The sequence below is a fragment of the Microcaecilia unicolor genome, chromosome 8, assembly GCF_901765095.1.
Source record: "Microcaecilia unicolor chromosome 8, aMicUni1.1, whole genome shotgun sequence".
Taxonomy (NCBI): Eukaryota; Metazoa; Chordata; class Amphibia; order Gymnophiona; family Siphonopidae; genus Microcaecilia; species Microcaecilia unicolor.
In genome coordinates, this window is record NC_044038.1 from 78712865 (window position 1) to 78739551 (window position 26687).

Sequence of the window (26687 nt, forward strand, 5' to 3'; positions counted from 1 at the left end):
AAGTGGAGGACGAGTTTATTCCCTCCAGGAGGATGAGTTCATTCCCTCCTTTTTGGAGTTTCATGCCCTTGTTAAGGGGCCATCGTCGCTGTGAGGAAAGTTCATGTTATTCCATTGCGGTTTGCCATACTGCTTTGGAAGCTTCAAATACTGAAGAGGCAGTGAGCTAGCGGGCCATGAGGCCTATGAAAAGTTGAGTGCTCTATCTCCCCCTGCTGGTTGATGGACACAAACACCATAGTAATGGCTTCATCTGCTATGACTAAAGGAAAGAAAATTATCATGGTAAGAACCTAATTTTCCCATACACATGCATAAGGGTGCATATGCATGCCAATATTCCACCTAAGCGCTATTCTTTAAATATGTACCTAGCGTGTACAGTGCATATTGGCAAGAGGAGTGTACACAGTGGCAGAGTATGGGTGAGACATAGGTTGGGCTCCCAGCTATGTAAGTTGCTTGCATCCCTGCCATATTAAGGCACTTCACACTTACACTAGCTTAATGGCCAATAGCCAGTCACACTAGTATTTTGTAATAGAATCTAGCCATTTAGGTTCCATTACAAAATAGGCTCGTATCGTGCAACATCCAGATGCCTGCTTATAGAATTGCTCCCTTACTCTTCATATCACCCTTTGTTTTTACAGAATGTAAATAGGGGGAAGGGTCACCAGAAAATAGTTCAACAACTGAAGCCAGACAGCCACAGGACAGAAGGATACAAGGCAGGCTTTGAGATATTTATTATTTATTATTATTTATTGCATTTGTACCCCACATTATCCCACCTATTTGCAGGCTCAATGTGGCTTACAGAGTGTTGTTATGACATGGTCATGATAGAATCTTAGATACAATCAGTAATAATCAGAAGATGTATGAGGGATTAGAGAAGTAAGTGTTAGATAGGGTGGTGTAAGAGGTGTATTTTAATACTTGAGTGGGATGGGTAGGGCTTTTATTCTTTGAAATTATTTGTAAATCATTTTTGGACAGAGTTTAAAATAGCCTGGTGTACCCCTTCAGAGACAGAGGAGAGAGGGAGAAAACATGAGTGTGTTGGTAGAGAGATTTCTAGGGAAAGTAAAACAGTAATTTATTTCAGGTATCTTTAACGCGAGGTGTGCATGGACCTTCACGCTGTCAGGAACAGGTTGAGCCAGTACTAGTTTTATGTACAGCTACATTTAAGATTTAGGAGCCTATAGGTAAGACCAGGCAGCAGATTCCAGACAGCGGAGAACTAAGGGGTGTCAGAGACTCCAAAGACTGGAGCCCCAGAGGAGGTGCAAAGGAAGACAATAGTTCCATTGCGCCCCTTCCCCCTTGAAGTACCATATGCTTCTCTTTTGGCCTGGGTATTTGACACCTTCAAACTTGGTGTCCTAGGCAGTTGCCTATAACTAAATTCAGGCCTGGTTTTACCTTGGCGGAGAGAGTTTTGGCCAGGGATCAGTACATTTTCCCCTGAAGCAGCGCAAGTGAAATGAACATTCTTCATTTCATTTAGATTACAGTGCTATGTGGATTTTTGGAAGCCTTTGATATTCGAGTGTGTGGATGTACAACTCAAGTACAAATTTTGGAATTACCTTGCACATAGCGACTGAACTTGTTCCTTCTACATGCCGTTATGGCTTTCACTCCATTCTGTTTTTGTGTAAGTAGAGGGGTTTTTTTTTCTATGACCCATGATGGTATAAAGTACTTTGTCTGTTTAGGGATGGGCTCATACTCTGAGAGGTTTTTTTTCTCCACTTTTTAAGACTGATTGGAGTGACTTTGTTTGACTTTCATAAATACTCTTGTGTTGTGTGTTTCAATTTTCATTTACTAGCTGGTGTGGGTCTTGTGTCTTTACCTTTATTGTGCCTATGGCCTTGTAATTCAAAATGTCTCTAAGAAAACAGGAACTACAAGTCCATGGATGGGGGTAAATCATGACTGGCTCAATTGACTCTTAAGAAATGGAACTATCTTAGTATAAAGAGCAAAGGACCAGCATCACAGCAACTTGAGGAGTAATATCAGAGATTCTCATACATTCTTTCAAGAAAGCCTGACTTTTTCCATCCTAAAACACCTTTCCTTACAGCTGTCACATCCCCTTAGTAGGTCTGCCTCTCTGCTGTTTTCCGCCCTTCATTCTCATCTCTCTGTATTTCATGCAGCTTTAATCACCTAGGTGGTCTTTTACTAAAGATTAGCTCAAGTTATCTGCAGCAGGGCCCATTTTATTCCTATGGGCCCTGCTGCAGATAGCTCGAGCTAAGTTTTAGTAAAAGACCCCCTTAAACTCTCAAAGCCACTGCCCTCTCCTCTGCTCCCCACCAAGCCAGTCTCTCAAGTTTCTCTCCTCTTTCTCCTTCCCCCAAATATCCACATCCCTGTCTTCTTCTCTGTCACCCAGTTTCATGTTATTTCTTTAATTTCTAATCAGAAACATCATGGACACGTACACTATTCAGTATCCATTGAACTTACAAAATAATAGCACAAGTGATGCCAGGGAAAAGTTACAGTTTACAAAGAGCAAAATATTGCATATAAGAAAGGAATGGTACAGGTTAGCAACACCCAGCCAGAGCCTAAGCTAGACCATAAATGCCCTTTCTTGATGAAAAGCCTAATAAATAACCAGGTTTTAAGTTCCTTCTTAAACTTCAGAAGTGATGACTCATTCCTGATCCTCAAGGATTTCCACAGTATAGGTTCTACATAGTTTAATGCCCAACTGGTTTGCGGTTCTTATTTCAAACTTCATTTACTGAGTAAATTGTGGAGACTTTTGCCAAAACTTGATCTTGTAAGAGTTGTTGAGGCTATAGTTTTCAGTGGCATTGAGCATTGTAACATAGCCTACTTGGGTTTACCTACTGCCTGTATTAAATCTATGCAGATAGTTCAGAACTCGGCAGTTCACTTGTTGTTTGATTTGCTGAGGTTTGAACATATTACTGTATATCTGAAGAAATTGAGGTGGTTACAAGTTGTTTGTTGTATAAGATATAAATTACATTTGTTAGTTCGTAATATTTTGCATCAGGAGTCTTCTTTATATATAAAGCAGTCAATTGAAAAATATCTTCCATCTCTTCAATTACGATCGTTGATGTCTTGTGATCTTGCAATGCCTGCTTTAAATAGAGTATGTCTGGACATAACTAGAAGCGTAACATTTTCAGTAACTTGACTGTTGGAATGGAATAAGTTGTCAAGTGGACTTAAAAATAAGTGACATGTACAAAGATTTAAGCAACAACTGAAATCACACTTGTTATGCCTAGTGTATTATGTGCCTGCTGGTGCTGCTTTTTAATTTTATTTATTTATTTGTTACATTTATATCCCACATTTTCCCCACCTATTTGTAGGCTCAATGTGGTTTATATAGTACCAGAGAGGCGTTACAGACTCTGGTGTAAACAAATACAAAGTGATGTTGTGGTAAGATAAAGTTCATGTGGCACAGCCACACTAAGGAATCGTACAGCGGAAGAGTTGTGTTATGTCCACTACGTTCTTTAGTTTTGTTGTGTTGCAAAGATCAGGTATTTATGTTGGATCGGTAGGGTAAGCCTTTTTAAACAGGTTAGTTTTATCCATCTAAGGGACCTGGACATTATTTTCCATTTTCTTTCTTGATTGTGTATTATGAAAAATTTGTTTTGAAATTGTTTTTATGTGATTTTATGTATGTATTTTTGTTCACTGCCCCTACATAAGGGCAGGTTATAAGTAATAAATTGAAGTCCAATCCAATCTCCTAGTCATCCAAAGAAACCCAAAGGCAGGCACTCTGCAAGATCCAAGATGGCACAAAAGGTTGCAAACCAGTCTAGAATCATCTTTCCTGTCAATTTATTGTTCTTTTTCCTGCTCTGTTTTATTGTATTAATTTTAATCTATGCACTGCCTTGGTCTGCCAGTTGGCAAAGGTGGTATAGAAAGTATAATAAATTAAATGAAATCTGTCAATAAATTTATTTACCACAACACCAAGCTGTTACTGCAGAGAGAGCTGCTTTTACCAATTAAGTGATGAGGCATATTTTCAAAGCACTTAGACTTGCAAAGTTACATAAAGGGGCATTTTCGATAGAATGTCTAAATCACAATTTGAACATTTTGTAAAAACGTCCAAATTCTGAACAGGAAAGAAGGACATATTCAAAAAAGATAGACGTCTGTTTTTTGTGTTCGAAAATGCTACGGATGTCTTGTGATTTGGATGTCCTTTTTTTTTGGTCCATTTTCGAACAAAAGACGTCCCGTCCAAATGCAAGACGTCCAAAACAGAGGCGGAGTGGCTTAATGGTTAGTGCAGTGGGCATTGATCCTGGCAACTTGGGTTTAATTCCCACCACTGCTCCTTGTGACTTTGGGCAAGTCAAACACACAAGGGGCATTTTTGGATATGACATCTAAGTCTGAATTTGGAAAATCAGAACAGGAAAGGTCATTTTCTACAAAGAAAAGTCTATCTTTTCCTTTTGAAAATGCTGTTTGAAAAAATGTACTGTGATTTGGGGGCATAAGGGGAGGTGATCCCCAATTCTCTCCAGTAGTCATCTGGTCATTTGGGGCACCTCTTGTGTGGAGTAGCCTAGTGGTTAGTGCAGCAGACTTTGATCCTGGGGAAGTGGGTTTAATTCCCAATGTAGCTATTTTTTTAAAAACAGGTCTAGCTCAAAACGTCTAAGTTTTAGTCTTGGATGTTTTTGTTTTGTTCCGTTATGGCTGAAAGACATCTAAGTCTTAGGAACGCCCAAGTCCCACCTTGAACACACTCCTGGCACGCCCCCTTGAGATTTAGACGTCCTTCTGACGGACTTCAGAGAAAGACATCTAAAAATAGGTTTTGAAAATACTGATTTGGACTTCTTTGTGAAATAAACGTCCAAATGCAGACTTATGTCACTTTTTGGACGTTTTTCTCTTTTGAAAACGAGCCTGATAGTAACCTATGGAACTTTGTAAGTCTGTGCTTTGAAAATGAGCCCCAATGCTGAAACACACCTGTTGATCTTTCTATGCCCCTGATGCAGCCCAAACATGGGCAAAGCATGGCTGTGTCAGGAATGTAACTGTTATTTTATATGTTGTAGTGAATAAATTTATTGACGGATGATTCTTGTCTGGTCTGCTACCTTATGTGCCATCTCATAATCATCTCTATCTTGATTCTAAGAGGAAAAGGCACAGTTAGCACTGTTCTAGTTCTCTCTATTCCATCTTCTCTCTCTCATTTCCATCAGTGTTGATCCTCTCCAGTTTCCTTCCTCCAGTCCATTGCCTTCTTCCTGTTCCCTCAAGCTAATCTTTTCTCCAGGTAGCAGGAAGAGGCAGATGTAGCACAAAGCACTGCTATTCTCTTCTTACCAGCTCTAATTGACCCACAGGATGAACAAGGGCATATGGCAAGACAAACCAGGCCAGTTGTTGGCCTTCTCTTAATTTCTTGCCATTCAACAAGGACTAATAGATTACTTAGCTAGAGCTAGATTTTGTGGCCTTTGTCATGACATTACAGGAGATGAGGAGCCCTGGCAATGGTGAGAAAAAACAGGATTTCAGTATGGAAAAGTTGCGAAGAAAATTAATATGCTGACAACTTCCTACTTCAGTGTTCTAAATAATCTACGAGTCGATAATGAGACTGTACCTTTCTCCAGTGTTCACAATTAGACCTTGGAGAGGTCTTCTATATTTGATCTTTAACAGTTGAGTGGACAGAGATTTCTAACCTATCGTTGTAACTCTGGTCCATGGAATTTGTGTACTCATTAAAAGCTGACTCAAATAAAGACATGATGGATCTTCTGAATATCTGCTTGAAATTTTCACCAATGAAGAGGTAAAGGATAGGTGTAAAACAGCTGTTGATGCAAGTAAGACAAGAAGATAACACTTTGAAAATGTTTAGGAGTCCTGGATAATGGTCTGGATATAAACTCAAGCCGTAGTACACATGATAAGGTGTCCAGCTGAAAAGGAAAGAGATGATGACAATGATGATCACTTTGAAGGGTTTCTTGGATTTGGTGAGGCTCTTCATCTTCATCTTAGAGGCTATGGTAAGATAGCAGAAACTAATAATGATAAATGGTAAAAGAAAGCCCAGGAGGAATCTGAAGACAAACAAAAAGCACTGTACTTTTCTCTTCAGCTTCAGGGTGTTGAGATCTTCCCAATCATTGGGAAAAGCATAATTGTTATAGCAGATAGTCCTGTTCTGCTCATCTAGGCGGGTCACTCGGAAGATGAGATATGGTGCACTGAACACTAATGCCAGGACCCAAGTCATAGCACTGATGGTGGATGCACACTTGGTGGTTCTGTGGGATCGACACCACAGTGGATGGACAACTAGCAGATAACGATCAGTACTGATGATGGTGAGCAGGAACACAGCAGCAAACATAGAGACAGACAGCAGGGTGTTGATAAGTTTGCACATCAATTGCCCAAAGATCCATTGTGGGTAAACAAGTAAATAGACCCCAATGATTGGCATCATGATGGTGAAGATGAAGTTGGCCAAAATGAGGTGGAAGAACCAGATGATGTTGACAGCTCTTTTCATCTTGAAGCCCAGCACCCAGAGGAACAGACTGTTGGCAATTATTCCAAAGAGGAAAGTGATGAAAAAAAAGGTGGCAGGCACCAAGTTGACCATTTTCCTTTCCTTGAAAACCTCTTGCATCTCCATTCTTACTGTCATGTTGATCAAAATGAATGAACGCATCCCATCCTAAAAACAAAATAGTGTAAGATCCTTTGGTGAATTAACAGTTATAAAGATTATGATAGCAATGTTTAATGCCAGTAAATTTTCACAGTGGGCACAAATCAAGAACTGAGGGATTTAAAACCCAACTCTGCTACTGATTCTGTGTAAATTAGGCCAAGTTACTTTATTTCAAGATGGTAGTGGCAATAGTGCAAAACCTTTAGGAGAAGATAACATCCCCGTTGCAGCAATTGGCCATGGTGAATGTGTTCTTGGACCCATTGCAGCAGGAGATAAATAACAGAAACTAACAAAAACCTTAAGAGGACTAAAAGAAGATAAAAAGCCTCCTGAATATAAAAAGGAGATAAACTACTGCTGCTATTATGTCACAGGGGCCCACCCAGGCCCACCCAATTTCAGCCCAGCGCCAGCCCCAGCTCCAGCTCCCATTGCCGGCCACTGCTGCTTTTCCTGATGAGCAGCAGGGCCGGCGCTACAAAAAGAAGAAGCGCTCAGCTGACTGAGCTGAGCGCCAACGCTAAGACTCGACGAGAAAAAATGTTTAAAAAAAACCGCGGCACCGCAGGCAGCCTCGAAGCATTGGCTGCTGGCTCTGCAGGCTCCGCCCGTCTCTTACGTCACTGCCCCTGGAGCGAAGCAGCAGAAAAGCAGCAGTGGCCGGCAATGGGAGTTGGGGCTGGTGGGCCTGAATCGGGAGAGGGAAAATGGATGGCAGGATGGGGAGACAGAGGGAAAATGGAAGGATGGGGAGAGAAAGAGGGAAAACAGATGAGAGGATGGCAGAGAAAGAGGGAAAACGGAAGGATGGGGAGAGAAAGAGGGAAAACAGATGGGAGGATGGCAGAGAAAGGGAAAACGGAAGGATGGGGAGAGAAAGAGGGAAAACAAATGGGAGGATGGCAGAGAAAGAGGGGAGATGGATGAAAGGATGCAGAGAAAAAGGGGAGAGACTGGAAGGATGTGGAGAGAGAAGGGACACTGAACAGAAAAGGGTAGAGAGATAGACACTGGTTAGAAGGAGGGAGAGAGACATTAGATGGAAGGATCAGGAGAGAGGGTAGATGGGTGGAAGGATGGGGAGAGAAAGAGGGAAGACGCTGGATGGAAGGGTAGGGAGAAAGAGGTGACACAATGGAAGGATGCAGAAAGAAAGAGGGGAGACTATTGGAAGGATGGGGAGACAGAGGGGAGAGACTGGAAGGATGGGGAGAGAAAGAGGAGAGCTGCTGCATGGAAAGGGGGAGTAGTGAAAGATTGGAGAATAAGAGGAAGGGGCATGGGGAGAACAAGGGTGAGAAAAAGATGAAAAGCCATAAGTAGATGAAGGAAATTAAAGAATGGATACTAAGTAAGAATGAATTAAATCTGGACACAGAGAGAGGCAGAAAAATATTGAAGAAAGCAAAGAAAAAGGAGAGAAAAATGACAAATGGCCAGGAAACCCTGACAGAAGAGTTAAGCGAAAACGAAGGAAAGCAGAATCTAGAGACTGGGAGCAACACAATGAGAAAAAGTAAATGGCCATACAACAAAGGTAAAGAAAATAATTTTATTTTTAATTTAGGATAAAGTAATATGGTGTTAATAAAGTTTCAGAGACCAATGCTTCCTTCCTTAGGTCAGGAGAGGATACCGTAACAGCATTATACTGACCTGAGGCAGGAGGTTTTGGCCTCTGAAAGCTCATTGAAAAGGGTGTTAGGTTATTAAATAAATTGTCTGAAATTGGACGCACTGAAAAGCAGAACTTTACCCTGTGTGACAAATGCATCTGAGTGTGAATAAATTTTGCTGGGGGGGGGGGGGGGAATTTGTGCCCACCCACTTTGGGTTCAGGCCCACCCAAAATTGGCAGTCTGGCTACGCCACTGTTATGTCATGAAGCTTTATACTGTATTTGATTTCAGAAAGCACAAAGAAAGCTTGCCAAAAATGAAAGAAAAAGGAAAAATATTAAAGGAAAGCTGCAAACAACAACCAATACAGGAGAGAGTTAAAGAGATCAAGGATCTAGGATGGAGATTGATATGTGTGCTGGGGTTAAAAAAAAAGGAAAGGCTGCCTAAATTGAACTTCATTCCTAAAGTTAAAAATGTTGTTACTGGGGGGATCACGTGGTGCGATGAGAGGGTAAGACGTGTTTTCTGCTCTCTCCGAGGCCCCAGCATTCTAAACTCCTAAAATAACCCGCTAACGCCGGAATTATAGCACAGAAAGCCAGAGGCAAACAGCCGAACATTTATGGACAAATATTTAGAAACGCCAGCGAAAGGAATGGCGAACAGAGGAGCAAAAAAAGACAAAGAGAAAATGCGAGCAACGGAGGCTGGGACTGAGAAGTCGCCATCTTGTGCCGGGCCGATTTTTTCGGCGGAGCAACTAGCGCAGATGACAGAGGTGGTAATAACAGCATTGGAGCCCAAATTTGAAAAGTTGGCAACTCAATATGAAGCTTTTGAAACAAGGCTCTCGGAGACTATGAGGAGAACTGGAGAAGTGGAAAAAAGGGTATCAGAGCTGGAAGACGCTAACAACCCGACGCAAGCAGCCCTTAAAAAACTTACTGGTACGGTGGAACTCCTGACCGGAAAAATAGACGACCTAGAGAATAGATCCCGGCGATCGAACCTGCGGATTGTGGGACTGCCGGAGACAATCGGAGACCGCGTATTGGCAACAACGCTGGAACGCTGGCTGGCCTCAGAGTTTGCCTTGTCGGACTCCTCAGGGCCGCTCTGCCTAGAACGCGCGCACCGCGTGGGACGAATCAAAGATGGCAGACAGTTACCTCGCGTGGTGATTTTAAAAGTACATAATTACCTGCACAAAGCAGAGATCCTGCGGGGGTACCGACTAAAGCGAGATGAGGTGAAGTTTGACGGACACTTGATACGTATATTTCAAGACTACTCTGCCCAGTTACAGGACAGAAGGAGGCAATTTAACCCAGTATGCAAGCAGCTGGTTGCTCTAAACATTAAATTTATGCTCCTATATCCAGCTATACTTAAGATCAAGCAAGAGAACACCTGGAAAAGTTTTGAATCCATAAATGAAGCAAAAGAATTTGCCTGCAGCATTGACAAGAAACAAAAGGAAAATACAAAAAACGCAGCTGAAAGCTGAAGACGCTGCACTAAGGTTTGTCTGGCTGAATGTGTAGGGTAAGGCAGCGGATAACACACTGCTGCGGGTTATTAAGAATTATTAATAATATGCAAGTTGTTGGGGCCTCGAGCAAGGAAGTGTCCTCTAATGTTACAGTTGGGGAAGCATTCAAGGGGGGGATGGGGAGGGGGGGAGAGTTCGGGGAGGGAGGGAAGGAGAATAGGGTATGGCAACAGACAGAAAGGAGGGGAATTTAAAAAGATACATGAAAGAAGAGACAACATGGGTGTAGCATGGAGTATAGTAAAAGACAATGAAGGGAATAAAACGGAACAGAGAGCCCTAAGGGTGAGGCTGGGCGCCCGGGGGTGTTATGCATTAAACAAGCTGAAGGTAACTTATGGAGAAGGCCCTGGCTAGATCAGGACTCAAAAAGACACGTCTGGTTTCGTGGAACGTGTGTGGTATCACATCCCCAGTAAAACGCACAAAAATTCTAGCTGCCCTTAAACATCATGGAGCTCAGATAGCTTGCCTGCAAGAAACGAGGCTGTCTCGAGAAGAGCATGACAAGTTAAAACGACATTGGGTGGGAGAGGTGTTCTGCTCGCCAGCAATGGGAAGGAAAGGAGGTGTAGCAATACTGATACACAAAGCCCTTGCATGCACAGCCAAGTTAAGGTTCAAAGATGGAGAAGGGAAATATCTTGGGGTACAATTAAACCTACAAGGGAAGGAGATATTACTGGTAGCAGTTTATGCGCCCCTGGTTAAAAGCAGAAGTTTCTTTGCGCAACTGCTAAATAGATGTCAGCAATACGCACATCTGCCTTTGGTAATAGCTGGGGACATGAATCAGGTATATGATACACAGATAGACAGGTCCAAAGGAATGCCACAGGGTGATAAAGCAGGAGGAACTATATTAGAGTCTTTCTGTACACTAGCAGGGATAATAGACCCCTGGAGATTACTGCACCAGGAAGAAAGAGACTATACGCATACATCCAGAGTGCATCGAACACAATCTAGGTTAGATTACATTCTTTTGTCCCCAACGCTATTCCCCCAGGTGCTGGATGCCCAGATAGGCCCGGAGGAAATCTCCGATCACGCAATGATATGGGCAGACATGGAAGCACAGGCATTCTTTCAGAAACCCGCGGGATGGAGGTTCCCCGCATACCTTTATTCCTCCCCAGACTTTAAGAAATACATAGGTGAGAGATGGGAGGAATACCAGCAGAACAACGAGTGTCATTTAGATGACCCCGGATTATTCTGGTCAGCGGCAAAGGCAGTACTACGGGGAGATATCATAGCGTATGTGTGTAGGCGCAACCGCAGAATCAGCCAGCAAGTTATAGCCTTCGAACGCAAGCTGAGGGAGGCAAAGAGAATGTATACCAAAACACCTACCCGAACATGCTATGATGCCCTCATGGTAGCTCGAACAGCACTTACAGGCCTTTACATGACGAGAATGGACACGTTCTCTTGTATATCGGAAATTTAGGCTTCAGAAATTTGGAGATAAAGCGGTGCTTATCTGGCCAAAGTAGTAAAAAACAATAGGAAACAACACTTATCACAGCTTGCGCACACCAGAAGGCAGGGCTGCAGCCAATATGATGAGGTAGCTGAACTATTTAAGAGCACTTGAATTACTTTACAAAAAAGCAGGGGAAAAGAATCATTAGAGAACAAAGCAGCGGAATACCTAAAAAGATCGGGAATGGCTAATTCTTCAACAAGGGAGATAGAGGATCTAAACGCCCCAATAACCGCAAAAGAAATTATACAAGGTATTAAAGCACTTAGACTTCACACTGCACCTGGGCCAGATGGCTATACAAGCGAGTTCTATAAGATGCTCCAAGGCCAGGTGATTGGGCCGTTGATAGATGTATACAACGAAGCGGTCCAACAGGGCGCCTTTCCCCAATACGCAAATACAGCTCTGATCAGCTTGATCCCCAAAGCAGGGAAGGACCCCTTGCAGCCCGGCTCCTATAGGCCAATATCACTAATCAATGTTGACATCAAAATCCTGTCTCGAATCCTGGCGGATAGACTGGCCCTAAGCCTACCCCAGGTTATACATACAGGACCAAGTGGGGTTCGTCAGAGGTAGAAAATCAGTACTAATGTGCGGAGGCTGTTGGCGGCGCTGATGCACGCAAAGAGACGGACACAAACAGACTATTGGTTAGCTTAGATGCAGAACGAGCATTTGATGTAGTCAGGTGGCCGTTCATGTTTGAGACATTACGTTGGGTGGGAGTTCAGGGTTGGTTCTTTGAGGCAGTCAAGCTCTCTATACATCGCCAACGGCCTCCATTTTGGTTAACGCATTAGGACAAAAGAGTTTAGGATTGAGCGAGGGAACGCGGCAGGGGGTGCCCGCTCTCCCCCTTACTATTTGTGCTTACACTAGAACCACTTCTATGTGTAATAAGAAATACAAAAGAAATCAAAGGAGCCACGCTACCTGGACACATGACTAAATTGCTGGCGTATGCAGATGATCTCATGCTTCTCCTAGATGATCCTCAGACATCATTAGAAGCCCTGCTCAAAGTTGTGGGGAACTATGGGGAGATATCAGGTTTTAGACTCAATCACACAAAATCACTGGCCATGCCGACGAGGAAAGAGGTTCAAACAGAGTGGCAGGGGCAGTTTCCTCTGAAATGGGGAAATGAGCGGTTGAAATACCTGGGGTAGAGATACCAACTGACCCATTGCAGCTTACAATGAAAATGTGATACCACTGCTCACTGAAACCAGAAGTACATTACAAAGATGGGGGAGGGCTCCGCTTTCCCTTACAGCCAGAATTGCCCTGTTTAATATGATGGTGGCCCCTCGCTGGTTATATACCTTCCAAATGCTCCCGTTATATTTAAGACGGAGAGAGGAGAGGGTCCTGTCTAGAGCAATCCAGACCTTCTTGTGGCGAGGTGCCAGAGACCGAGGGCTCCCAATAGATGTTCTACACAAACCTAGGACGCACGGAGGAATTGGACTATTAAGTATAAGGTACCTCACGATAGCGTGCTCCATGAGACATATAAGGGATTGGCTGGTGGGAGGCCAAGAATTCACAGCAACCCACATAGAATCATCGGCCCTTCCCAGAGCTGCACCCTGGCTGGTTGTTGCACACAGGCAAACAAACTCAGACATTAAAATATCCAAGAACTTGTTTTTGACGTCAACCAGAGCACATGTAGATGGCTGTGCAGACGGCATGGATTTTCAGCGAGCTCGACACCGTTCCTGCCAATATACCACAATCCAGACTTCCCGGTGGGACAACCTCCGGAGTGTTTGCTCGGTTGGCGGGCAAAAGGTATTCAATTCCTATACCAACTAATAACTGTGGAAGGGCAAATGCGTCCTTTTACAGAATTGCAGAGAGAATACATATTGCCAGCTTCGGATGTGTTCGCCTACCTTCAAGTAAAACACTATGCTACATCAGTAGGCTGGAGTAATCTATGTGAAGATGTTCAGGACACATTGAGTACAGCCTTAACACTGGGATCTCAAATGAAGTTCCGCTACGGTACCATCACAGATATCTATTAGACACAACAGAGGATATAGACTACAAGAAGGGCACAGGACTGGTCCGCAGACTTGGCATCGGAGGTGACGGATAATACGATACAAAATTATTTGACTTCTATACTCCACACCTCGCCATTCACGCGATACTGGGAATTACAATACAAATTTGTGCTCCGTTTACATATATCACCATACAGAGCCCAGAAAGCAGGGTATGGGGCATCTGGAAATTGCCCGAAATGTGATGCGCCAAGGGCCTCTTTGGGGCATATGTTTTGGGCCTGTCAGAGAGTGCAACACTTCTGGAAACAAGTGCTTGAAGCAATCTGGACATGTTGGCGCAGAAAGACAAAGCTACAGCCCTTACTCTTATTTGGAATATACAAATATGCCAAGCCTGCGTTGCCGGGATACTGTGGATTTCTGCAACGCGCGATAATGATTGGAAAGAAGGTGATCTTAAATGGATGGATGGACCGGAATGGACCGAATATCACCCAATGGAGAATACTGATGATTGACCTATCCAAACTGGAAAGATGCTGCGGTTCTCCGACCAGAACCTAGAAGACAGAAGGCGGTTGCGACAGACTTGGGGCAGACTCTGGAATACGCTGCAAACCGTCAGCCAAGAGCACTTACTTGCTAACTAACCCAAATACTCTTCCTTGATGTTGTCATTGTGCATTTGTTTTAGTTAAAAAGGAAAGGGGGGAGGGGGGTAGGTTGGGTGGGAAGGGTGGGTAGGGGGACTTCATAGACATATAATGTTAGACAGCACAGACTTACCATGTACTTTCCAAAGAGATGTTATTGTACTTGATATGCTGTCAATAAAAATCATTGAAACATAAAAAAAAAAAAATGTTGTTACTGAAGTCAACTAGGCATAATCTGTACAATCAGATCAAATACTATACAGCAAACTCCTCAACTTTATCTTCCAAATTTACTGCCCTAGTCTATAAATCCTCTGATTGAACCTTTTGCAAACTCAGTTCAATTTCCATAGCCAAGTTCTTTCTCCGGTGTGGAGGAAAGTAAAATAGAAGAGGATAGCCCAAGCCCAACACACTTTTTCAAATCCCATCAGGGTAAAGACTGAGGGTGTCTACGGTTGGGACACTCCTTTATGACCCCTCACTGCCTATCAGTTTTGCCACAGAGTACCTGTTCTTGAGGAACAGCTTCTTTGCTCTATATTCCAACTGGTGCTGACTCTCTTCTTATACCATTGATGCTTCAAGAATTATCACATCCTGCTATACAGCTCCACTTCCCTCTGCAGCTATCTCTAGTGCTGCAGTAGACTCTATTCATGGTATCACCTGGTCCACTGGCCATCAAGCCATGGGCACTTTGAATTGTGGCAAGATGTGTTAGGGGAATTTGAAGCACTCAGATCTAAGGAAATAGAGGCACTTCTTGACCAACCAAACTCCCCAGTGATCTATCTCTGGCATTAGATGTCAAAGGGGAGATTCTATATATGGTGCCTAGAAAATCCGCACGGAAATCATTTTTGCCTAAGCGTACTCTATAAGATTTAGGCACAATATGTAGATTAAGGCACAATAAGCTTAGTTGATGACCCAGCGCCTAAAACTATGTGCATTCATTTACACCAACGAAAATGTGGCGTAAATCCCTGCATGTAAATTTACATGGACTGGGCCATATTCTATAACAATGCACCTAAATTTGGGTACACCCATGAAACACCCATTTCCCCACCCATAGCCATGCCCCTTTTGAACTGCACACTTTAGAATTTAGGTGCAGTTTATTACAGCATATACTTAACAAGTCATGCTTGTAAATTGTAATTATTGCCAATTAGTGCTCATTATTGCTTGTTAAGTGCGGTTACCAATGCTGATTGGCATGTTAAGCCAATTAAGTTGCCCACATTGTTATGGTATACGCTTATATTGAGGTGCAGAACGCTGGGCACGATATATAGAATCTCCTCCCAAATGCTTACTGTCAGATAAGAAACAGAAATGAGGAGAAAAAAAGGGCTGGAGTTCAGTTGTTAATGTGAGATGATACTCGTCCCAAGTAGCCACCTTGGATTCTCCTTAACAGTACATTTAGACTGCATCTTGCTATGCTTCATGCCTCCCAGTCATGCCAGAGTAGAAATACCAGCCATGTTACATATGAATCATTTTACAGTGACAGTCTCTACTTAACAGGAAAATATGAGTCTTAGCATATGATGTACAGCATATGAGTACTAGCATATGATGTACAGTAATTTCACTACACATGCTTTCTGAAAATTCAAATACACACTGAGGCCCTCATGATCAAAAACAAACTCTGGCGCTAGAGGCTGTTAACGCCATACTAGTGTCCTGTTTCTAGTGGTGAGCCCTTAGGTTCCCTAAGGCCCCGCAAGACCTCAGAGGACAGCCGTGCACCCTGAATCTTCACCCGCGGCGGCCGCCGTTCACCAGGTGTTGAGCCCCCAGCTGCAGGCGGCCAGCAGGACTGCTGGAACCGCGGGGTGACGGCTGACCTGGCTGGTAGTCAGTAACGCAGTCTCTGAATGGTAGCTAGCAAGGGCGGCTAGCACTCCGAGAGGACAAGTAGCACAGTCTCTGAATGGTAGCTAGCAAGGGCGGCTAGCACTCCGAGAGGACAAGTAGCACAGTTTCTGAATGATAGCTAGCAAGGGCGGCTAGCACTCCGAGAGGACAAGTAGCACAGTCTCTGAATGGTAGCTAGCAAGGGCGGCTAGCATTCCGAGAGGGCAAGTAGCACAGTCTCTGAATGGTAGCTAGCAAGGGCGGCTAGCACTCCGAGAGGACAAGTAGCACAGTCTCTGAATGATAGCTAGCAAGGGCGGCTAGCACTCCGAGAGGACAAGTAGCACAGTTTCTGAATGATAGCTAGCAAGGGCGGCTAGCACTCCGTACAAACCCACTGTGCCGGCTTCTGCATACACGAAAACGGAAGCAGTTGAGTCCCCTTGTCTTCCTGTTTAAATATCGCGCCGCCCCGCCCCCTCCCCGGGAGAGGAACCAACCCACTCGACCCCGGAAGACGATGGAGCCTCTGGATTGGCCGGCCCGCCCTCCAGGCGGAGTCTTAGCCCCGGCGCGCCAATCCGGGGTGATGTAGGTGGAGCCTCCGCGCCGGTCCGCCCCGGGCACAGGAGGCGACGCCGCCGCCGCCATCTTGGCCGGCGTAACGCTCCACTCTCCGAGGCCGGCGCTCGCTCCAGCGGGTCGCCGGTCTCGGCCCGACCCGCGGCAGCGCCGGCTTCTCCGGAGGTCCATCCCCACAGCCCTGGACGCCGCGAGGGCCGCCGACCATCGTTCCCCACAACGGGAGCGCAGGTAGGAATGTGGAACGGGACAGCTAGCGCCAGAGTTTGCAGCCGACCCATGATCAGAGCCCTCGAGCGCCTGAAACAGCACACTCGAGGGCTCTCAGCGCAAGTAGCATGCAAATGCATGCTAAACAGGGCTTCTAGCGCAATTAGCTTGCAAATGCATGCTAATTGGCGCTTAACGCATTCATCCCCAATGATCAGCGACCAGCGCGCCAAAGATTGGGTCGCTGGCCGCAGCAAAATCATTGACCTTTTGCGGATCATTGGGGAGGAATGGGCAACAGCACATGGGACTGGAGGTCCGGTGGACCTCCGGTCCCCCCCCCCCCCCCCCCCCGACGATCCGAACCCCCCGAAATCTTCGTGGCCGCCTCCGGCCAAGCGTTGTCCCACCCTCCCACCAGCGCTGGGGGGGAGGGCTGGAGGTTCGGTGGGCCTCCAGCCCCCCAAACCCCAAGAAATCCTTGTGGCCGCTGTAATCTACCGACAAGGGGGGTGGGGCTGGAGGTCCACCCCAACTCCTCCCCTCCCCCCCCGCATTCTCCACAAATCCTGGTGGTCCGTGGTGACACGTAACCCCACCCTCCTCCCTCCCTCCCGGCCCCCCTACCTTTGTTGGAGGAGGGACGCAGCCTGCATGCCTCCCTCCTCTTCCTTTCGACGCCGCTTCAAAATGGTGGCGCCCAGCCCCGCCCATTGCATCCTGGGATGCGCTGGGCGGGGCTTCATACCATGTAAGGGAATCGCTCCCTTATATGGTATGTAGCCCCGCCCAGCGCATCCCAGGATGCAATGGGCGTGGCTGGGCGCCGCCTTTTGAAGCGGCGTCGAAAGAAGAGGAGGAGGCATGCAGGCTGCGTCCCTCCTCCAACAAAGGTAGGGGGGCCGGGAGGGAGGGAGGGAGGAGGGTGGGGTTACGTGTCACCACGGACCACCAGGGATTTGTGGAGAACGCCGGGGGGGAGAGGAGTTGGGGTGGGCTGGAGGTCCGGTGGACCTCTAGGCCCCCCCCCCCCCCCGTCGATGGATCACAACGATTTCTGGGGGTTTGGGGGCTGGAGACCCACCGATCCTCCAGCCCCCCCCCCCCCCCCCCCCCGTCGCAGATGGGAGGGTAGGGCAGCGTTTCTTAAGCCGGCAACCAAGTCCTCTGGGGGTTCGTGGGGGGGGAGCTGGAGAACCACCGGATCTCCAGCCGTGAACATGGGGGGGGGGACCGGAGGTCCACCGGACCTCCAGCCCCCCCCCCCCCCATCGCTGGGTGGGAGGGTGGGCGTCGGTTTGGCCGGCGGCGGCGGCGGCGGTCTCTTTGTTGGGGGATCGGCAGGTCAATTTGACAGTTTTGGGCTTTTGACAGCCCAGACCTGTCAAAGAAGTGCGGGAGGATTGTGCTGAGCGCATGCTCGGGTGCAATTATCCCGCACTTCAACATGATAATGAAAGATAATAGCGCTGCTTAGATTTGCATGCATTATCTTTGATCATCGATGCAGAAAAGCCCTGCGCTGTCCCGGCGCTATTTTTAGGGCGCTGTTTGGAACAGCGCGGGGCTTTTGATCATGAGGGCCTGAGGGACATGGACGTTTTGGGAAAAATATCCAAAGATCCAGTAGTAAACATGGCCATTTTCAAATCAGAAAAACATCCAACTGTTTGTTTCAAAAATGGCCATTTGCTACATGTTTTTGTGCACAATGTGTCTAAATTTCAGGACCATTTTTGGGAAAAAAGAATCCAAGGGAACAACACACAAAAACAAGCCATTGGGATGTATGGGGGTCCAGCTTTCTTAGTAGACTGGCCATACAGACATCCTAGCAGAGCAGTGGGGCACCCTAGAGAGCACTGCAGTGGACTTCACATAAAAGGTCCCAGGTACACATCTCACCGTTACTCCCTTATACTGTATGGGAAGCCCTCCAAATCCCATCAAAAACCTATATACCAATTACATAGAAACATGACGGCAGATAAAGGCCATATGACCCATCCAGTCTGCCCATCCTCTGTAACCCCTAATTCTTCCTGATTCTAAGCGATCCCACATGCTTATCCCATGCCTTTTTAAACTCTGGAACACTCCTCGACTCCACCACCTCCACCGGGAGGCCATTCCACGTCTCCACCACCCAGTCGGTTCAAAACTCTGCTGCCCGTCTCATCTTCCGCCAGGGTCGCTTTACTCATACTACCCCTCTCCTCAAGACCCTTCACTGGCTCTCTATCCGTTTTCGCATCCTGTTCAAACTTCTTCTACTAACCTATAAATGTATTCACTCTGCTGCTCCCCAGTATCTCTCCACACTCGTCCTTCCCTACACCCCTTCCCGTGCACTCCGCTCCATGGATAAATCCTTCTTATCTGTTCCCTTCTCCACTACTGCCAACTCCAGACTTCGCGCCTTCTGTCTCGCTGCACCCTACGCCTGGAATAAACTTCCTGAGCCCCTACGTCTTGCCCCATCCTTGGCCACCTTTAAATCTAGACTGAAAACCCACCTCTTTAACATTGCTTTTGACTCGTAACCACTTGTAACCACTCACCTCCACCTACCCTCCTCTCTTCCTTCCCGTTCACATTAATTGATTTGATTTGCTTACTTTATTTATTTTTTGTCTATTAGATTGTAAGCTCTTTGAGCAGGGACTGTCTTTCTTCTATGTTTGTACAGTGCTGCGTATGCCTTGTAGCGCTATAGAAATGCTAAATAGTAGTAGTAGTAGTAGTAGAAACAATACTTCCTTAGGTTACTCCTAAGCCTATTCCCTCTTATCTTTGTCATATGCCCCCTCATTCCACAGCTCTCCTGCATTTGAAAAAGGCTTTCTTCCTGTACATAAATGCCCTTGAGATATTTGAACGGCTCTATCATGTCTCCTCTCTCCCTCCTCTCTTCCAGCGTATACATGTTGAGGTTCATAAGCCTGTCCCTATAATTTTTGTATGCAAGACCGCTTACTAATTTCGTAGCCACCCTCTGGACCAACTCCATCCTGTTTATATCTTTGCGTAGGTGCAGTCTCCAGAACTGCACGCAGTACTCCAAACGAGGCCTCACCAGAGACTTATACAACAGCACTATTACCTCCTTTTTCATATAACTTTTAAAATACTGGTGTTGGTTTATAAAGTCCTTCAGACCGGTTCTCCTCATTTCTTGATGCAATTTTTGATGCCCTACATTCCTGCTTGGACCCTGCGGTCGGATCAGCAGTGCCAGCTGGTGGTGCCATCTCATTGCCAAGTTTCTTTGGTCTCAATATGAAACTCGATGTTTAATGTAATAGGCCCCATGCTCTGGAACCAGTTGCCTGGTTTTTTTGGGTTTTTTTGCATATGGAAAGCTCTTTGTTATCTTTTAAAAGTCTATTGAAGGCACACCTTTTTCATGAAGCTTTTAATACAGATACTTAATTTATTTTGTTTGGGCATTTTTCAGCCCTAGCTGGTTGATTGAAATTGTGGACTGGGACTTGGAGGCACGGTAACTTAGCTATATTTTTATCTTTTACTCTTCTCTCCTTTTATTGGTTGAACTTCCTTTTCTGATAATGATTTTCTTTTATATTGTTGATTGTATCCCACTTTGATGGTTTTCCCCTAAGTGGTTTATCAAATGAATTTAACATGAACCTGAACCTACTGTACCCAACTGTACACCACTACAATAGCCCTTATGCCTGCAGGTGTCACCTATATGTAGGTACAGTAGGTTTTTGGTGGGCTTTGGAGGGCTCACACGTTCCATCACAAGTGTATCATTAAAGTTGGATGTTGGCCTGGGTCCCTTTCTGCACTGAGCTTGCTACTCTAATAGGACTGGCCATAACATCTGAAGCTGTCTTAGAGGCTGGTATTTACTGTTTGTTTCATATCTTTGGGGGGTGAGAGGAGGTCATTGACCATTGTGGGAGTAATGGGATGGTGCCTTAATCCCTCCAGTGGTCATCTGGTCATTTAGGGCCCCTTTTACATAGGCACACTAGCGTTTTTATGGACATTTATGGGAGTTTTGGGGCGTTTTTATGAGCGTCTCTAGCACGTCTTTGTAAAAGACCACATTAGTGCAGTATTTCCCAAGTTGGTCCTGCAGTTACCCCCCTTGCCAATCAGGTCTTTAGGATATCCACAATGAATATGCATAAGAGATTTGCACATAATGGAGACAGCGTATGCAAATCAATTTCATGCATATTCATTGTGGATATCCTGAAGACTAGCAAGGGAGTACTCCAGGACCAACTTGGGAAACACTGATTTAGGGCACCTTTTTGTGTCTTTTAGACATGATTGAAACAGGTCTAGACCAAATGTCTAGCTTTTAGCCCTGAAGTGTTTGCTTTGTTCCATTATGGCAGAAAATTGTCCAAGTTTTGAGAATGCCCAAATCTAACCCCCAACATGACCCCTTGTGACTTCCACGCACTCTCAAATCCGAGTTTCAAAAATCGTGATTTGGACGTATTTCAGAGAAAAATGTCCAAATGCCCCAATTTGACTGCCCCTATCGGACCGACCGTTCACTTGTCTATTAGATTGTAAGCTCTTTGAGCAGGGACTGTCTCTCTCTTTGTTAAATTGTACAGCGCTGCGTAACCCTAGTAGCGCTCTAGAAATGTTAAGTAGTAGTAGTAGTAGTAAATGCCACTTACATAATGCCATTTTTGAGATTTTTTTTTTCTTTTGAAAATGAACCCCTACACCAATCAGCTAATATTTATCCATGTTTATCCACAATCTTCAAAGACTTATAAAATAAATTATAAGAAATTACCTCCCTTTGCTAAATTTGTAGTGACATCCCCATTTATTTATTTATTTAGATCCCCATAAGGCCTTGTTTATCTATATATGATCAGTAAGTTTTTCCTTAACAATAGCTTCTATTATTTTACAAGACACTGATATCTGACTCACAAGTTTGTAGTTACTTGGTCATTCTGGAACCATTCTTGAAAACTGGTGTTCCATTGGAGTAGTCTAGTGGTTAGTGCAGTGGGCTTTGATCCTGGGGAACTGTGTTTGATTCCCACTGCTGCTCCTTGTGACTCTGGGTAAGTCACTTAACCCTCCATTGCCCTAGGTACAAATAAATACCTCTCTATACTATGTAAACCACTTTGAATGTAGTTGTAAAAACCACAGGCAGTATATAAAGTCCCCTTCCCTATCTTCCATTCCTCAAGCAAATTTGAATAGGATACAAATACCTAGAATTTTTTTATATCTGAGATCCTTTAGAACTCTGGTGTGAATACCATGTGGTCCTGGTGATTAGCTACTATATAGTATGCCAGTTTACTCTAGCACCTCTTCAAGGTTTATACTGATTTTGCTTCAGTTCCTCCCAATCATAACCTACAATGAATGACTCTCCCCAGTATCCTTCAAAGTAAGGACTGAAAACTTTTCTGCTATGGTCTTATCTCTAAAAGATTCTTTCCCCCACCCCTCATCACCTAAATGTATCATGGATACAATTTTCTTTTGAAGACAGCAAATATTCCTTGAGATGGGGTATTCTGGAACAAGTTAACTAACACTTCATGCAGCATGATTAGGAAAACTAGATTGATTTTATGCGTCTTTTCTTCTATCATATTCTGTGATCAAAGCTGCCTTATCACTGCAAAATTTATAGTCAAAATAATTTTTATTTATTTAGTTAGTTGAATTTTGCTCACACCTTTTTTTAGTAGTAGCTTAAGGTGAGTTACATTCAGGTACAATATTTTCCAAAGCAAACTTGTTTCAAACTACAGTGGACCCTAAAAGCCAAAAGTCATCCCACTGCTATAACACCATTTCAGTCTTAAAAAAAACTAACATGCCTATATACATATTTGAAAATATTTTTATTAGCAAGAGGAATGCACAGAAAAAACATGGTACATGCATCTTAAAAAAGAAAAAACACAACATAGCAAAAGATGCAGATAATACAGAAATGTCAGACACTATTTTCAAGCAAGGCTTTATTACCCAACAAAGAAATCATCATGGGATGAATGAAATGAAAGATTGGCCGTGGTCCCACAAGCTGGTTCCACAAATCCCTGGTGTTTTAGCAGACTGTGAACCCTTGAGCACTCATCCAATGGATTTTTAAGTGGATCTGACACAGCAGCAATTTTAAAAGGTGGCAGAGAGAAGAAACAAGGAGGAAGAAAGATAAAGGTGAAAATACGGAAAGGGAACTAGAGACTTGCAGAAAGAGATAGTGAGACAGAAATACAGCAAACAGACAAAAATTAGAAAACAGAGTGAAACAGAGGTTGAGAAAGAATAAAGAAGGGAAAGAATGCAGAGAAAAAGATGACACAGAACAGGAGAGTAAAACATGGAGAAAAATCAACAACTAAGAGCAAAACAGAGGAAAAGAGCAGGAAAGAAAAAAATAAGGAAGAGAAAAGACATCAAGCAGAATCAGGACCTTTATTACTCACCACACAAAAAGGAATATTCAAATTCTGATGTCACCGCACTAACATCAACACTTTGTGATATGACACAAAGTCTGCGAAATACACACTATGTTCCTGTGTGGCACACCTACCACAATATAATAGTACTAACTTCTCTTGTTTCAAATAACAACAACCCTAGCTATGAAGAGGAAGCACAGACTATCACAGTGAGGTCCTAGTACACTAGTACACCTCCTTCTGGGAGGTGCAGATTGGAAAACAAAGTAAGCTGAACAGCTGTTAATTACTGCATAGAAAATACATAGTTCACATCAGTCACACATGCAAAACAAAGGCCTTCAGTGCCAAATACAGAATAGGTGACCACAAATTAAAAATAGAAAAAGCTGAAATGTAAATCTAATAACTTGCCTCTGCATGCTAGGTAACACTGGAGAAACTAAAACAAATCTATGGGGTCCTTTTACAAAGCTGCGGCAAAAGGGGACCTGCATTGGCGTCAGCACGTGTTTTTGATGCGTACCGAGGCCCCCTTTTACCACAGTGAGTAAAAGTCAGGTTTCCCTTATCTTAGTGGAGGAGTGGCCTAATGGTTAGGGTGGTGGACTTTGGTCCTGAGGAACTGAGTTCGATTCCAGGCACAAGCAGCTCCTTGTGACTCTGGGCAAGTCACTTAACCCTCCATTGCCTGCTGCATTGAGCCTGCCATGAGTGGGAAAGCTCAGGGTACAAATGTTATAAAAAATAAAAAAATTAAAGAAATGGCCATGCACCCATTGAGGTGGTGGTAAGGGCTCCCGCGCTAACCCCATGGTAACCAGACAGTGCACAGCACTGCCTGATTACTACTGGGTACATACCAGCACTACAAAAATTGAAATATTTTTGCAGCACCGGAAATGGCGTGCGCTGGGTGAAGAAACTAATGCTGGGCTGCTGCAGTAGTCTGGCAGTACTTCCCTTTTAGTGAGCAGTAAGCTCACGTTGGGCTTACTGCCACTTCATAAAAGTGCCCCTATATTTCCTCTTTAACTGTGCACAACATAAAAACTGAGGGCCCAATATTCAAAGAATTTATGTGCCTAACTTTGCTTATAAATTGACTTCTTTGAATATTTACTAGGGCTGAATGCATAAATTTTAACTCAAAAATTCACTAAACTCTTAAATTTAGGGGCTTAAAAAATGGGAGGTAACATGGGTGGGTTTAAGAAAGGAAATGAGGAGCTTTGTATTGATTTTCAGCACTAGGTTCATAAATTGGGCTCATTAAGATTTCAACTGAAAAGTTATGCTTCTAAGTGTGGCTGAAAATACGGCACATAGGGGGTCCTTTTTCAAAGGCACACTAGTGTTTTTAGCGTGCACTAAAAATAAGGACATGCTAAATGTTAGAGACCCCCTTACATTTCTATAGGCATCTCTAGTGTTTATCACACTCTAGTGTGCCTTTGTAAAAGGACCCCATATTTAGGATCCAAACTTAGAAGCATAAATTTAGGAGCTCAGCTTTTCTTGAATATCAGGCCCTGATTATCATAATAAACTACAGCCAATATTCAGTGACAAGATATACAGTTAAATATTAATCAGCTATCCAGATGTCATCTGAATATCCAGTTAAAGTTAAGTTGGGAAACTAGCCGCCTTATTTTCGAAAGTGATGGGCGCCCAAATTTCGACCCAAATCGGGAGATGGGCGCCCATCTCACAAAGGCGCCCAAATCGGTATAATCGAAAGCCGATTTTGGGTGCCTTCAACTGCACTCCGTCGCAGAAACGGCCAAAGTTGATGAGGGCGTGTCGGAGGCGTGGTGGAGGTGGGACTGGGCGTGGTTATCGGCCGAGGAAAGATGGGCAGCTTCGGCCGATAATCGAATAAAACGGGCGCCAGTAGCGAGAATTTAGGGCACTTTTTGGACCCTTTTTTTTCACGAACAAGTCCCAAAAAAGTGCCCTAAATGACCAGATGACCACCGGAGGGAATCGGGGATGACCTCCCCTGACTCCCCCCGTGGTCACTAACCCCCTCCCACCACAAAAAAAGAACTTTCAAAATGTTTTTTTCCAGCCTGTATGCCAGCCTTAAATGTCAGACCCAGCTCCCTGACAGCAGTATGCAAGTCCCTGGAGCAGTTGTTAGTGAGTGCAGTGCACTTCAGACAGATGGACCCAGGCTCATCCCCCCCCCCCCCCCCCCACTACCTGTTACACTTGTGGTGCTTAATGAGGAGCCCTCCAAAATCCCCCAAAACCCACTGTACCCACATGTAGGTGCCGCCCTTCACCCCTTAGGGCTATGGTAATGGTGTAGACTTGTGGGCAGTGGGTTTTGGGGGGGATTTGGGGGGCTCAGCACACAAGGGAGCTATGCACCTGGGTGCTCTTTTAATGTTTTTTTTTTAATTTCTAAAAGTGCCCCCTAGGGTGCCCAGTTGGTGTCCTGGCATGTGAGGGGGACCAGTGCACTACGAATCCTGGCCCCTCCCATGACCTAATGCCTTGTATGTGTTTGTTTTTGAGATGGGCACCTTCGGTTTCCATTATCGCTAAAAACCGATAGCGCCCAGCTCAGACGCCCAAATCCTAGGCATTTGCCCCGCACAACTTGTATTATCGAAAAAAAGATGGGCGGCCATCTTTTGTTGAAAATATGATTTGTCCCGCCCCTCCGTATGGCCGCCCACGGAGATGGGTGCCCATGGAGATGGGCGTTCACGTTCGATTATGCCCCTCTGAATGTACTAGTCTAAAGCCATTTGGACTACTGCAATGGAATCAATGCGGGATGCAAAGAACAAATCATAAAGAAACTCCAAACAGCTCAAAACACAGCAGCCAGGCTTATATTTGGAAAAACGAGATTCGAAAGCGCCAAACCACTACGAGAAAAACTGCACTGGCTCCCAATCAAAGAACGTATTGCGTTCAAAATCTGCACCCTGGTTCACAAAATCATCTACGGAGAAGCCCCGGGATACATGACAGACCTCATAGACCTACCAACCAGAAACACATTTAGATCAACAAGAACATACCTAAATCTCCATCACCCAAGCTGCAAAGGCCTTAAGTACAAATCAACCTATGCGTCCAGCTTCTCCTATATAAGCACACAACTATGGAACGTATTACCAAGCGCCTTGAAAACAACATATGACCACCTAAACTTCCGGAAACTACTAAAAACTAACTTGTTAAAAAAGGCATACCCTAACGATCCAACTTAAATGCCTTAACCCTGCTACATAACGAAATCAAAGCCAGAACTGGACATATCTTAACTCTTCCTCCTTACAATTCCCAATGTGTTTGTCACACATGAACTTTACTCTATCACAACCTCACTATGTATTTGTTCAAACCGGTACTGGCGATCGCCTCTACGGTACTATGTAAGCCACATTGAGCCTGCAAATAGGTGGGGAAATGTGGGATACAAATGTAACAAATAAATAAATACATAAA

The 26687-nt window shown here is 44.6% G+C and overlaps 1 protein-coding gene across 1 annotated transcript; it reads right to left on the reverse strand.

Annotated features, from left to right (window-relative positions):
* Positions 1 to 5710: 5710 nt before the first annotated feature.
* Positions 5711 to 6730, reverse strand: LOC115476789 (probable G-protein coupled receptor 33). The gene has a single exon (XM_030213368.1). It carries the CDS (start codon positions 6728 to 6730, stop codon positions 5711 to 5713), a length of 1020 nt encoding a protein of 339 aa, XP_030069228.1.
* Between the last annotated feature and the right edge of the window lie 19957 nt (positions 6731 to 26687).

What these genes read in the sequence shown, in the direction of transcription:
- LOC115476789 (XM_030213368.1), bottom strand. Translation starts at nt 6,730, where the DNA reads ATGACAGTAAGAATGGAGATGCAAGAGGTTTTCAAGGAAAGGAAAATG.